This window comes from Giraffa tippelskirchi, chromosome 5, assembly GCF_054371585.1.
Source record: "Giraffa tippelskirchi isolate mGirTip1 chromosome 5, T2T-mGirTip1v1.2.pri, whole genome shotgun sequence".
In the NCBI taxonomy this organism is placed as follows: Eukaryota; Metazoa; Chordata; class Mammalia; order Artiodactyla; family Giraffidae; genus Giraffa; species Giraffa tippelskirchi.
In genome coordinates this window covers 32891958-32907358 of record NC_137279.1, presented here as the reverse complement: position 1 = coordinate 32907358, position 15401 = coordinate 32891958, and the positions used below count along the sequence as shown (strand labels likewise).

The 15401-nt window shown below is 47.1% G+C and overlaps 1 protein-coding gene across 7 annotated transcripts in view; it reads right to left on the bottom strand.

The window, feature by feature from the left end:
• The window catches only part of CAMTA1 (calmodulin binding transcription activator 1), a 975729-nt gene that overhangs the window by 880363 nt on the left and 79965 nt on the right, over positions 1–15401 (bottom strand). For 3 of the 7 annotated variants that reach the window (XR_014053662.1, XR_014053661.1, XM_081490424.1), the window contains one exon: positions 413–1151. The exons of the other annotated variants lie outside the window; for them this stretch is intronic. Coding sequence is in view for 1 of the 3 variants with exons in the window: in XM_081490424.1 (XP_081346550.1) it covers positions 996–1151 (156 nt within the window). In the remaining 2 variants the exon portion in view is untranslated. Of the gene's footprint in view, positions 1–412; positions 1152–15401 lie in introns of those variants that run through there. 7 annotated transcript variants of the gene reach the window in all.

Sequence of the window (15401 nt, the reverse complement as noted above, 5' to 3'; positions counted from 1 at the left end):
TCCTGGATATTCATTGGAAGGACTGATGTTGAAGCTAAAACTCCAATACTTTGGCCACCTCATGCGGAGAGCTGACTCACTGGAAAAGACCCTGATGCTGGGAAGGACTGGGGGCAGGAGGAGAAGGGGACGACAGAGGATGAGATGGTTGGATGGCATCATCGACTTGATGGACATGGGTTTGGGTAAACTCTGGGAGTTGGTTATGGACAGGGAGGCCTGGCGTGCTGCGATTCATGGGGTGGCAAAGAGTCGGACACAATTGAGCAACTGAACTGAACTGATTTTTGTTTTTCAATGCTTCCTTCCAGTCTCTCATCAGATGTCTTGATGTTAAAATATCCCAGAGACATGACTTACGTATTTCCTACATCTCTGTCTTCTACATCTTCATCAGGAGGCACGGACAATGTAACACGCAGCAAGTTTTATTATAATTGTCACTCTGAGGCCTGATATGTACCCTCTACCAGTCCGACAGTTGTTTCAATTACAACAAAGTTTTTCTATTCCTCCCCCCCAAATTTCACTGCTTTGTCATTCTGGGAAGTCATGTAAAAAAGGTATATTAAAGGAAAACATTCAGGAAGGATGAGATGCCCACTCACCCGCTGGGGAGCATGTATTTACACTCCACACTATAGGTTTTGTCCTGGGCTCTGGGGACACTGGGTGCACATGACAGAGGCCTTGCCCTGCTCTCATGGAGCTTCCATTCTCCTGGGAGTCAGACAGGGACCAACAAACAGATCATTGCTCTTACATAAAGGGCAGCTCCCTAAGGGGACCGACAGTGGGACGTGGGTGTACGGGTGGTCACACAGGCCTCTGTGACCAGATGACACGTGGACAGAGACTCCCCTCTCCCTGAGCTAGGTCAGGCCGGAGATCTCTTTCATAACTCTGAATGAAGCAAGACTGGGTCGCTTTAATCTATTTCATTTTTAGTAACATTCGAACCAAATTAATGTTGGGTTTTGAGTACAATTAATTCACTAATAGAATTGTCTTGAAGCCAGACACGGCGCTGGCAGGATGGCTGCGCTCTCCCTACGAGTTCTGCCAGCTCTCACTCCAGTGGCAGCCCTCCCGGCTCCGGCTCTGTGGCTCCCTCTTCTCGCCGCGCCCATGAACAAGTGTGTGGTGAGAGCCTGAAATAAATAAGTGTAAAGTGGGTCAAGACCGTCGCTTCTATTTCTGTTTTCAACTGAAGAAAATGTGCCCCATTTCCTGAGGCAGAGAGGAAAGAGCTGGGCAAAAGCAAACTGAAGTCTATACTAAACACTTACATATACACATACATGTACACACACATAAGTAACACACACTACTATATACATAGATATTCCCACACGCCTGACTTATTTCCCTGTGGTAACTCAAAATTGGTTCTTTCCATAATCATGACAGTGTAACTTTTACTGGGTTGTAGGTTGTATCTTTAATAGGCCACAAAATTTTTTTAAAGGGTTAAATTAAAAATTTAAAGTTTCAGAGATGATCAAGATTCAGATTCAATTTACAGTAATTTCAGGAGAATTTCTTGCTGACTCGGCATATTCAGTAAACTACTTCAGTTTGTTTTGTTTTTTTCCTAACAGAGCATCCCGGGGGAGTCATTATGTACAATCAGCTCTCTAATTCAGATGAACATGTCTAAGTACATATTGATACAGCACAACACAATGCTTCAAGAGGCTCCCCTGCTAGCGACTATTAGTTGAAGCACAGGACTAAAAAGGTGAACTTCTTAAATTGAATTCCCAGCACTTCCAATCATCACTTCCTTGGCCAGTTTCACAGGTTAGAAAAACTTTTTTAATTTCAAAGGATACTGAATGAGGCAAAGAACTAGTAGTTTCAAATCATGGAAGATCCTAGGTAGTGATAAGCTATATAGGTGGTTCCTGCAGTGTCCTCAAAACTACCCAAATGCACATGGATGCAGAGAGAAAGCCTTGAAAATCTGTTCTCTGAAAATCTACCTCTTATTTACCTCCCCTTGTTCAAGTACCTCTGGGGGGAAGAGCCACAAAGTCAGTGATCTGGGGTCAAACACGGAACACTGTGTTAATGAGTCTTAACAGGGCAAGTTGGGAACACAGCGCTGGGGAGAGACGTGAAGAAGTTAGTTGCTCTGGCTCCTCTTCCATGGAATTCTCCAGAAAAGATCACTGGAGTGGGTAGCTATTCCCTTCTCCAGGGGATCTTCCCAACCCAGGGACTGAACCCAGGTCTCCCGTCTTGCAAGTGGATTCTTTACCGTCTGAGCCCCAGGGGAAGGAGGAGATGCTGCCTAATTTGTTTTTCAAATTTGGGACTGTTTTCCAACCAAACCTCAGACTGACTGACTACAAGCGTGACTACTGAATTCCAACAAATCAAGGTAAAGTAAAGACCAACCATCATATTCAGGCATGTGTCCAAGGCTGAGAGACCAGTCAAATTCACAAGACTTGAAGGCGGTCCTGAAAAGGACACATCACAAAAAGAAAAGAGCTTCTTCCAGGAGTTCTCATGACATTTATGATCTATTTTCCTAGGTGCTGTTCAATTACATAACTAGTTAATTAAGACAGCAGAACAACAAATGGAAGATTTCATGACAGCCAAAAGTAAACTTTATATACACAGATATTTTTTAACATAAAATGTGATTGTCTCCAGGGAATCAGACAGCAGCTTCTGACTTGTTTTTTGTTGCTCTTTGCACATTTGCTTTCTGTTACCCAAACTGCACATTTGCTTTCTGCTATCCAAATTTTGAGATCTGTATGAATATGGGATTTTCCAGGCAAGAATACTAGAGTGGGTTGCCATTTCCTCCTCCAGGGGATCTTCCCAACCCAGGGATTGAACTGGCGTCTCTTAGTTCTCCTGCACTGGCAGGCAGGTTCTTTACCACTAGCACCACCTGGAAAGCCCCTGTATGAACACGGACAATATTTATTCTCTTCCCTCAAAACATTTATTAAGTTTACCTCTTTGACTTGAAGGTACATGACCCTAGTGTCACTTGCCCACTCGCCCACTCGCCCACTCACAGCCACATGCAGATACTGGGCTGGGTGCTATGGAAGTAAAAACAGGTGGGGCCCAGCACCTGCTCCAACCAGAGAGCTCAGGGTTTAGTGAATTAAAGACACCAATACCAAGAGAAATTATAGTGCGATGTGGCAAGGACCCTCAGAGGGATGTTGAAGGCAATGCCCATGAGCGAATCAACAGGACAGGCTGTGCAGAAAGGGTGTGGAGAAGTGACCACTGGGCTGGCCTATAGGAGTGCCTGTAAGATAAAGCCGAAGCGGGGAGGAAGGGCCGGGGTAGAGAAAGAGACTGAGTGTGTGAAAGGACAGACGTGTGCCGGGAGGGTGAGGATAGGGGGGTGAAATGTGGTTGGTGAAGGCACGTTGCACTTGATCATGAAGGGCTGTGGGGTCTGGTATTTCTCTACCTGAACCTACAGCTACAGGGCTTCCCAGGTATCTCAGCAGTAAAGAACCTGCTTATCAATGCAGGAGACGTGGGCTTGATCACTGGGTCAGGAAGATCCCCTGGGGGAAGAAATGGCAGCCCACTCCAGTATCTTGCCTGGAGAATTCCATGGACAGAGGAGCCTGGCAGGCTATATACTCCATGGGGTCACAGAGAGTCAGACACGACTGAGCAACTAAACCACCACCACCACCTACATCTACATCCAGAGATGGGAGTGTCTGGTTAATGGATATTTCATTAGTAAAGGCAAACCAGGATGACAGTGCACAGAACCATTCAGAGAGCCTGCCTGCATATGGGTTCCTTGTCCCTGTACAAGGGAGGGGCAAGTGCTTGCCCACATCAGGCCAAACATCTGCCCTGGTTAAGGTTCCACTGGCTTTGCTGGTTAAAGCGTACATTTCTAAAGGAATAAATTACAAATTTAAATGTTACATTTTGGGTTTTCTGAGGCAAGAATTACAGGAAGAGCATGATAGGTGACTGGGTCTAAATTTTAAAATGAACAAAAGTCCAATAGCTCATCTTCATGGTCTCCTAGACACACTGACCTTTACTTTCAAAGAATCTAGAATTGTGTGTGTACCAAATTAAGTAATTACGCTAATGATGCTTTTAAAAAGCTAGTTCTGTGGTTCTCTTACATAACTGTGTTATAATATACAAATTCCATCATAAAATACTTCTGCCTTTGCTGGGATACATTACAGTCCGTTCCTCATAAAGATTTATGTGTAAAGGAGTGACTTTCTAAGCAAAACACCACTTACTGAGCAGGAAAAACCTCAAGACAAACTGTAATTAAGCCATTAATTTATTTTAATTTCTTGCTTAATTTCCAGCTCTTGGTATTCATTTCCCTATCAGATGGAAAACATTTTAATTAGAATAAAGACAGTTTAAGAAAACTTATGCAATGAGTAAGCTTTCAGTATTACTAAATTGTGTCTATTGAGTCTTTTCTTTTGTATGAACACAGTGGGCGAGAAGGCCATGATATTTATATAAAGGTGCACAGTGAGAGACCAGGCGGATTCTCTGTGATGCTCAGGGCGTTCCTGAAGTTGGGATGCAGAAAACACAGACTATTGGGATAGACCCTGCTTTCTCACGACATCATCTCACAAGAAATCAACCACCAATGACTCCTTCAACACGAAGTCATCCAAGGACAAAGATTCAGACACGAGACTCAAGGTGAAAGTCGCTCAGTCATGTTCGACTCTTTGCGACCCCATGGACTCTACAGTCCATGGAATTCTCCAGGCCAGAATACTGAAGTGGGTAGCCTTTCCCTTCTCCAGGGGATCTTCCCAACCCAGGGATCAAACCCAGGTCTCCTGCATTGCAGGCAGATTCTTTACCAGCTGAGCCACAAGGCTCAAGGTGGGCTCCTCCTAATTTGGGGGCTGGTAGAACTTTTGAGGATTTGGGCTTAATACAGAAAACAACAACAAGGGACAGAATCAGGGTATCCATTCACCTTTTTCCCTGGGGTTCATTACTGGTATGGGAAGGAGTAAGAACATGTGTGTGGCTGAAGTGTTCTGTTCACCCTTTCAAAACAGCTCACTTTCCCTGGGCTACAACATGCTAAAAAAGAAGAACAGCTTTCTGACCTACCATCAGTGTTTGTGCATGCATGCTCAGTCGCTTCAGTCTTGTCCAACTCTTTGCAACCCCATGGACTGTAGCCTGCTAGGCCCCTCTGTCCATGGGATTTCTCAGGCAAGAATACTGGAGTGGGTTGCCAGTTCCTCCTTCAGGGGATCTTCCCAACCCAGGGGTCAAACCCACATCTCCTGTGGCTCCTGCATTAGAAGATGGATTCTTTACCACTGAGCCACCTGGGAAGTGAACATGCACACACACATGCACTGCCTACAAAGTGTTTTAAAAAATAGCCTTCTGACCACCCATCGTTTATTAATTTTAAATACACACTGTGGATCAAAGCTGACACCTACACACACACACACACACACATATACCCATGGGTACACCTCATTTTACTGTACTTCATGATATTCTGGTGTTTTACAAATTGAGGGCTGGTGGCAGCCCTGGATCCAGCAAGTCTATTGGCACCATTTTTCCAACAGGATTTGCATACTTCACGTCTGTGTGTCATGTTTTGGTAATTCTTAAACTATTTCAAACTTTTTCATTATTATTCTATTTGTAATGATGATCTCTGATCAGAGATCTTTGATGTTACTCTTGCAAAAAGATTATGACTCGCTAGAAGGCTCAATGACAGTTAACATTTTTTGGGAAAAAGTATGTTTTTAATTGAAGTACATACATTATTTTTAGACATAATGCTAGTATTCCACACTTAACAGACTATAGTGTAGTGTAAACATAACTTCTAAATGCACTGGGAAACCAAAATAATCCGTGTGATTCACTTTATTGCATTATTTAATTTATTGCAGTGGTCTGGAACCAAACCCGCAATATCTCCGAGGTATGCCTGTGTGTGCCTGTGTGTGTGTGTATTTAAATTCTTTGCATAATAAATGGCTGGCCATGCCTGCCTTTTAAAAGCATCAGAGGGCAGGCAGGTTCTGTATCACGAGACTGTCTCAAAAAGCTACTAAACATGAGCTTCTTCAGGGATTCCAACACATTTAGGATTGTTAAGTACAACTAATAGAATTTGAAAGGTGAAAGCTGCTTAGTCGTATCCGACTCTTTGCAACCCCATGGACTATACAGTCCATGGAATTCTCCAGGCCAGAATACTGGAGTGTGTAGCCATTCCCTTCTCCAGGGGATCTTCCCAACCCAGGAATTGTACCCAGGTAGGTCTCCTGAATTGCAGGGGGATTCTTTACCAGCTGAGCTACCAGGGAAGCCCATAGAATTCGAGGATTATGCCAAAATCTAGGAATCTAAAGATGTGACAAAAACAAAGATAAGAATCTAAAGGATAAAAGTAAAAACTCACTTGAAAAGTTGCCCTACCAGGGAGATTCTGGAAAAACTATGCCCCTGTGTTCTGCTATTACTGTGACTCAGAAGTCTTGCCATGAATTCCCAATTCCAAGGAATCACCACTCTGATCTGCCTGGAGGCAAGAGCAAGCACCCAAAACATCAACAGATGCTTTGAGAAATGACAGGATTGGGGCAGGAAACGCTCCATGGTGGGCAGAAGGCGAAGAGTAGAGGCCACTGAAGCAGCATCCCTAACAAGGGTCCCAGCCTCCCTCTACAACCCTGCTCATCTCATCAGGATCATAAGTGGTTTCAAATCCACACAATCGGTCACAAACCTTGGCCTCCCTGTTCCTGACCCACTCCCTTCTGACACCCTTGGACTGCACTTCAATGGTCATTCCCGAGACCTAGGCTATCCAGTATGGTAGCTACAAGTCACATGTGGCTTTTGAGGTGTGCTGAGTCTGAACTAAGTACAAAATAAAGACAAAACACCTCAACAATTTTTATATTGACTATATGTTCACATAACTTTAGATACATGAGGCTATATAAAATAATTATTAACATTAACTTCACTTCTTTATACTGTTTTAAAATATGGCTCCTAGATCATTACAAATGACACATGTCGGTCACACTGTATTTCTACTGGATGGCACTGCTCTAGACCTTGATGGTATCCACAACTGCACCCCTTCACAACATCAAGTTCAAGCATCCCACTCTGACGACCCCTACTCCAACAATTCCATGGCCCCACTTCCTTGAATGCATGGGCTTCCCTTGTGGCTCAGCAGTAAAAAAAAAACCCGCCTGCCAATGCAAGAGAGGTGGGTTCGATCCCTGGGCTAGGAAGATTCTCTGGAGTAGGAAATGGCAACCCACTCCAGCATTCTTGCCTGGGTAATCCCATGGACAGAAGAGCCTGGTGGGCTACAGTCCATGGAGTCGCAAAGAGTTGGACATGACTGAGCAACTAAACAACAACAATTCCTTGAATGCAGTGACCCAGGGCCTCCTGCTGCCCCTCCTCTCACTCACGCTTCACTTTTGCCCCCTGCTTGGCCCAGAGGCCACCGCCCACCATCACATGGGTGCTCGGCTCCCTTGTCCCTCCCCCGCCAGCACTCCCCAGGCAAAATCCCAAACCTAGGTCAAATCCACCCCTCGGCATCCTCCCAGCCCACACTGGGGCAGCAGAAAACACAGCTTCCAAAGCACATGCTCTGCTTCCTCTCCTCCCGTTTGTGCTTGAACCAGCTGGAGTCAGTGACACCCTTACCATTTCATTCATCTGGCTCTTATCAAAGTCACCAGTGACCCACACTGCCAGACCTAGGGTCAGCTCTCAGCCTGCATCTCACCTGACTTTAGGTTTGACACAGACGACCCTGTTCTCTGCTTTGACACACACTCCTCCAGGACACCCTACTTTCCTGGTTTCCCTCCGTGGTGTTCCTTCTCACCTCCTTCGCTCCCTTCTCCCCTTCCTCTCATCAATGAGTACCCCTGTGCTCCATCCATCCACACCCCCTACCGGATTCCACTTATTCCAGAGTTTTATGACCCTTCGATCCACTGACAACAGTGAGGAGCCTGGCTCAGGTCAAGACCCCTCCTCTAAACTGCCGGCCTACTGCACCCCGCCACATGGTATCCTGAAGTTAACACAGCCCAGGGCTGTCTCCTGGCCCATCTCCCTCACCTGCTGCTCCCACAGTCTTCCCCATCTCAGTGCACGGGAACTGCATTTCCAGTTGCTCAGTGCAAAAACATTGGCATCATTCCCAACTCCTCATGTTTGCAGACAACCACTCAGCTCTTCCCCTGAAATGTACCCAGCATCTGACCGCTTTTTGCTGCCCTGGTCCATCTGAGCCACCACAGGCCTCTGCAAAAGTCTCTTCACGAGTCTCCCTGCCTCCATCCCTGGCCCCCCTAAACCAGGGATCAACAAACTTTTTCTTAAAGAGCTGGAGAGTAAATATCTCAGGCTCTGCGGGCCAGATGGTCTCTGTTGCAACTACTCAACTTGGCTGCCGTAGCCTGAAAGCAGCCTCACACACTACGCAGACAAGTGAGCGTGGCTCTGTGCCAATAAAACTGGAGCTTGAACGGACACTGAAACCTGAATTTCATATAAGTTTCGTGTGCCACAGAATATTCTTAGTCATCTTACTTCTTTCCCAACCCTCTAGCAATCTAAAGAGCATCCTTGGTTTGCTGGCTGCCCAGAAACAGGCCGCAGCTGGATTTGGCCCTGGGGCCAACGTAAGCCAACCTTTGCCCTAAACTACTCTCTGCACTGCACTGAAAGTGACCCCTTAAAAAAAAAAAAAGAAAGAAAGTGACCCCTTTAAATATATATATATATATATATTTTTTTTTTTTTTTAATTTGTTTTGGCCAAGCCACGCAGCATTTGGAATCTTAGTTCCCTGACTAGCAGACCGAACCCGTGTGCCCTACAGTGGCAGCTCAGAGTCTTGGCCACTGGATTACCAGGGAAGCTCCCAAAGTGATTGTTTTAATCATGTCATTTTCCTGCTCAAAAATTCTTGGCTGGCTCCCCTTCTGATTCAGTAAAACCAAAGAACTGCCCACATCCTACAAGGCCCAACCACCTCATCTGCTCCCCTCCACTGTCCCTACCCAGTGCAACCACAGAGGCCTCTCTGCTTCTCTTTTGCTATTGCTGAGCCCACAACTACCCCGGGACCTTTGCTTTTGCTGTTCCTGCTGCTTGGAGTACCCTCCGCCTGGATATCTACATGAATCACAGTGTCACTTCCTTCAAATCGCCATAGGAGAGACACCTGCTCCCGCCACACCAGCCAAGGCAGCGTCCGTGTGCACACACACCCACGTCAACATCCAGAACATTCACTGTTCTTTGTCACACTTATTATCATACAATATTTATTTCTTTATTCAGGTAGAAATAAACCGATTAGGCCATTTTTTAACAGGAAAACAAGATGGCACAGTGATCATGAAACCTGGAGGCAGACAACCTGGGCTGGAATGCCAACAGCACTGGTGCTGTGACACTGGGTGAGTTATTTTTAACCTCTCCATGCCTCAGTTTCCCTCTCTGTGAAACAGGGACAGTAACAGCGCCTGTCTCCTCAGTGTTCTGAGCGCTGATGAGGTCATCAGTGGGGGGTGTGTAGTCACTCACTGTCACCTTTTTGTTTGTTGTTTGTTACTTCTCCTGGCCAACCAGAAAATAGGCTCTTTGAAAGCAGGCCTCGCTTTGTTTCCTGCTTTACTCCTGTACCTAGGACAGTGCCGCTACTAGGCACTGGGGAAATATTTATGGGACAAATGGATAAATGTTTTGAATTTAAGTCTCTCTCAAGGAGTGGAGAACACTCCCCTAGCCCCCAACATCATACAGGTATCGGGGACGGCAAAGCTCTCTAAAAACCCACCTCAGCAAGAGAAAAAAACCCTGACCATTTCAGGTGAGCTTCTGGTGTTTCTCTCCAGGGTGAAACCTGGACACGAGCCCTCAAAGCCAGACTCTGAGGGGCGCCAGTGTCACTCATAGAAGTCTCTTATAATCACAAACTGTGCTGTATACTCAGGGCTCATGTGTTTGGGTCTCTAACCAAGTTACAGAAGAAACGGACCCCATAGTCAGATTCCAATTTCACAAATAAAACACCAACTTAATACTAAGTAGCACAGCTCTGTACAGGTCTAACAACACTTCCTGGGCACAAGCACAGAAGACTATTTAGTCAAAGCAGCTGACACTTAATTGACTTCTAAAAAAAAAAAAAAAAAAAGAACATCTCATCAAATCAAAGTCTTTCCTGAGCAAAAAGGTGGTTAAAAAATAAACTTCTATCTACCCATCACACATCCCCAACACTCACAACCACCACAGTATCATGGATAAGGCAGCTCTCCTAAGGTGACTGAGTTCTGACTGATAAACAGTACTACCATGAGCTAAAGTATTACAAGTCCTAACATCCTGGGGACGGGCCTTTAATGGGAAGATATTAACACTCATACATGTCCTGGTATAACATGGCTCTTCTTACAGTGAGAATCCTACTTCCTTTAAAGACACAGGACAACATGGTCACCCGCCATTAAGCAAAGAAGACAACTACTCTCCTGACCCTTTAAAATGCTTCCCCATGAAATAAGAAATGAACACATTTAGTGTTTGTTCTTCCAAGTGGGAACGAGTGAGTGAGATGTCGGTGGTAAAAAGCACACCTGTGTCCATTAGCAGAGAATTCAGGTGTAGAAGTGCCTGCCTGCAACAAATGTCAGGAAACCATGGGCCTGGATACGTAAGTGATTATGAGGAAGGGTAAGAAACTAGGGGGGTCAGTGGGGGAAGAACCCCAGGGGTCAGAGTGAACCGACTGCCCACCTCCTGGGTGGCTCTGGCCTCCTGATGACAGGGACACAGCCTGCGGGCGGGTTTTTCTCAGAAGTGACAAGACCTGAAATTCATCTTTTCCTGTTAACCCAGGGATGGTCTCATTTTTTCATTCTGCAGCTGGCTGGCCACTGAGGTCACTGTGACCCGGGACAGAGGACACATAGGAGGCAGGCAGCATCCGTCCCAGCTCTGTCCTGCCCTGCTACACGGGGAACCAAACCTGAACAGTCAGGATGGTAGCTCTCTAATTTAATACTGTATTTAGCTGATGATCCCAAATAACACTTTGTCAGCTTTTGTGATCTAGCACAAAACCACATGCCTTGTGATATACCAGCTGGGCTCCGGTAATGCCCTTGACTGGAGGCTTAAAGGCTTTGGTTGGGACGTAACTTTGATGTACTGAGTTTCCATTTCAAACTGTGATGATTATCCCTGGGTTTGGTGTAGCAGAGAGCGCTACCAAGATTCGACTGTGACTAGTTAATAAGATGACCTCTGCCTTCTGGTCTACTTCTGGGAGCATTGTCGCTACTCTGCTCTGCTTGTTTGCAAGATCGAAAAGCCATGGTTGTTTGGTTTACAGGATGCGGGCATCAGAACCATCTGCCTGGTCTGGTGTTTCTTTAATTAAAACTTTAATTACAGATATATCTCTGCACAGATATGTGCTGTCTATCAGCTCCTGTTCTTAATTACCTGCGCTAATGAGAGCTGGAAGGAGAGTGAATGTTGGCTGGGTGTCTCTTACGTGCCAGCACTCATGTCAGACTGTGGAACACATGCCAGGGCAGGTAACAGAAACCCAGAGTCAAATGCTGCCAGGAACTTGCCCCCCTTGCTGTCAGTCCTTCTTCCACCACTACAGAAGGAGGAGAAAAGTCCTCTGGCTTTTCCCTGGGGTAGAAACAAGGGGCTGAGAGGGGAAAAAACACTCCAAAGGATCCGTAAGGAGAGAGGGGAGGACTGGGGCATCACAGGCTGACCATCCACGTGCTGTGCGGGCACCCACATCTGTCCTGTGGTCTAAATCCTGTGATTCTGAGGCGTGTCACCTGGTGCCATGGCAACCAGGGCCCCGGTTTCCCCGGAGAGTACAACCGCCAATGAGAACAGACAGGAGCTGCATCCCATGTGCTCTGACTGCGCAGCGACCCCACCACCGCCTCAGCCAGCAGTCACCCCCCTGCTGACAAGGGCAGATGTTCACTGAAGAATGGCAAAACTATCTTCCACACTTGTACCATGTTTCTTATCCGCCTCACTGCCTCCTGAGGGGTTAAATGCCATCAGAACTGCCCCTAAGGGGTCTGCTCAGCCCCTCCTCCACCACCCTACTCACCAGGATCGGGCACTTCCCGTCACCTCCCGAGGCACACAGGCTACCGTACACAGCCACGGGATATCCACGTGCCCCGGGCAGCACAACTGAATGGGCTGAAGGCCTCTAGGAAGGGCCTGTCCTCTCAGGAGTGGCTCCTCAACACCAAAACGGGGGGCCTGACCCCTGACCTCAGACCTTCCAGCAGCAAACACACTAAAAGCTGGATGCAGGTGCCTCTAGAGGGATCAAGTCCATCACTGCCCCGCACTCTGTCCTAGTGACAGCGTTTCTCAAACAGCCATGCCAAATTATCTACCCGAGATATACTACCCAACTCAAGGTTGATGATCACAAACAAAATCTGACAACTTTTGGAGTGTCTCAGGGAGCACCTTCATCTCTGAAAGACAAGTCCCAGGACACATCGAATCAACTATGAGAAACATCAGGCCCCTTGCAGGAGGGGCCCTTTCAAGTGTTACAGCCTGATGACAGATACATTCAGAAGTATCGGGTACATGATGTAGAAAAAGAGAAACGGGGGGAGGATAAGAAAGAGAAGGGTTGGGGAGGAGAGAGAAGGAGGGACTGAAGAATAAATGCATATAAGATGGGGAGAGAAAAGAGAGTGAAAAGGCGAAGGAGAGACTACCCACTGCTTCATTTTGCCCCACAAGCAATCTCCAACCTGGTTTCTGTGATGGTAAGATGCCTGCTCTCAAAGACTACCTCCTACTGAGGTCAGCTGGACTCTTTCCTCCTACAGGAAGGCTGCTGGCGGCTGGTGGGTGAACCACCAAACCGCCCGTAAAGGCCACTGTAGTTTACAATGCGACTCAACAACTAACAGCACTGGCCCGTGTGCGAGATGCACGAGTCCACACGTGCACACATCAGTTCCAGGTTTTCCTTGCTGTAAATACCATAAACATTCCTGTGTCTCTCCACGGTGCTGATCAACGGTTTCTCTGAACTGGCAGCCCCGAGACTGGGATGGGGTCAGGGCTCCATGATTTTAAGCTGGATGTGCGGTCAAGAGCAAGAGCAAGGAAGCCGCTGCCCGGAGCCCCTCCAGGCTCTATATGAATGGCAGGGCCTTCCTGCCCAGGGCACTGGAGGCCTGACCAAGGCAGGGGTGCTGGTAGCTGAGGGACAGGAATGTGTGCAGAGAGGGGCAGAATTTCCTGTCAGGGGAGCTGCCAGGTTTGCCAGCAAACACAAGGCAGCAGGTCCCGGAAGGGCAGTACCTGGACTGAAGTCCTGGACTCAAGACCCAGTTTTGCGACCCACGAGGGGTGACCCCAAAGGAGCTCATTTAACCTGTCTGAGCGTCAGTGTTCTCAGGGGCCAAGCAGAGTTAACAAACACCACAGAGCTCATAGATAAATGCAGGTAATTATGTGGAAACATGACACACAGCAGTGACTTCCTTCTTCCTTATTCTACTGAGGATGGAGCACTGAAGCCTCTCACAGCAAAGCAAAAACCTCTCAATGCTTTCTGACTCTTCAGCTCGCTAGACAGCTGACTGAAGCTGACAGAGAATGAGCAAGTGCTGACTAAGCAAAAGATGGTGGTCTCTCCCACCGGTCCTTAGTGTGTCTCCTAATTTAGCCTAAATTAGCTAAAACCAAAGAACCTATCATTAAAGGGCCAACAGGCTCTTAATTATCTAAACTTGTCTTGTTAAATGGTTAAGAACCCAGGTTTAACTTGAAGCATCTGAACTAGCACTGGTTATTTCCATAAACCAGTGGTCCCCATGGAGAAGGCAATGGCACCCCACTCCAGCACTCTTGCCTGGAAAATCCCATGGACGGAGGAGCCTGGTGGGCTGCAGACCATGGGGTCTCGAAGAGTCGGACACGACTGAGTAACTTCACTTTCACTTTTTACTTTCATATATCGGAGAAGGAAATGGCAACCCACTCCAGTGTTCTTGCCTGGAGAATCCCAGGGACGGCGGAGCCTGATGGGCTGCCGGCTATGGGGTCGCACAGAGTTGGACACGACTGAAGCGACTTAGCAGCAGCAGCAGCAGGGGTCCCCAACCTTTTTGGCACCAGGGACCAGATTTGTGGAAGGCAATTTTTTCATGAATCTTCCCAACCCAGGGATTGAACCTGTGTCTCCTGCATTACAAGCGGGTTTTTTACCGCTGGGCCACCAGGGAAGCCCCATCAACCCTATTTTAAAGAGGAGGAAACTGAGGCACAGAAAGGCTAGATGATGGTCTCCGCCAGGCCACCTGCAAAGGAGCAAGGTGGGAGGCAGGATTCCACGCGAGGCGGCCGAGCACCCGACCGATCACCAGAGCCCTCACTACCAGTCCTCCCAGCATGAAGACTGCGGCTGCCAAGAGCACAGGCCTCGCATGAGGTTCCATTTCAAAGACAGCTTTCTTCTGGGCTCCCAGGGTGTCCGTCATGCATTTTCATTTATCCTGCCAACAACCCTAAAAGCTAGTAGGAGACATACAGTCCCCACATTTCACACAGGATAAAACTGAAGTCGAATCAATGAAATGTTCTACAAACCCCTGTACATTAAGTGGAACAAATGATTTCACTGATTTCAACCACAACATGAAAGCCTTTTGAAGTCTTTCGATTTGAGTTTTTGAGTCTTGTGCGTCGCTACCTCAGAAGAGACCCCTGGCACATCCAGAGAGCCTGCCGGTCCAAACAGGTCTTCTGACTCTCAGCCTAGGGTTTTCTCACTGACTCATGCTCACAAAAACTACATCCAGGTGACTTACAACTCACTAGAATTCCTAAATACTAACCAAATAAGTGCTGCTCACTGACAATAGGTAACAAATGTGACCGTTATGTATACCAGCTCTGACTAAATTGCAAAATAAAAATTATCACTATAAAGACATTTCTCCTGGGTGCCTATTAACTGTCTCCGAAGCCCCTACTGGACTTAGGAATAAAGTGTCTGACTGTCTCCAGGGGACCTGGGAGCCTTCAGAGAGATGTCAAGAGGCCCTAATTCTGTCAACAGGGAGTTGGGACTCTCTGGGGACCAGCAGCCAGCTCCCCCTCGGGGGTCGGGCAGGAACAGGACTGCTTTAGCAAGAAGAGTGGATCAGACCACCACTCACAGCCCCTCCACCCCTCCCATGTCTGTTCAGCGAACTCTGAGCCACACGTTACCCTTCTCATACTAGAAGGACATGGGTCAGAGAGGAACAAATAAAAGGATGCAACCTGGAAAA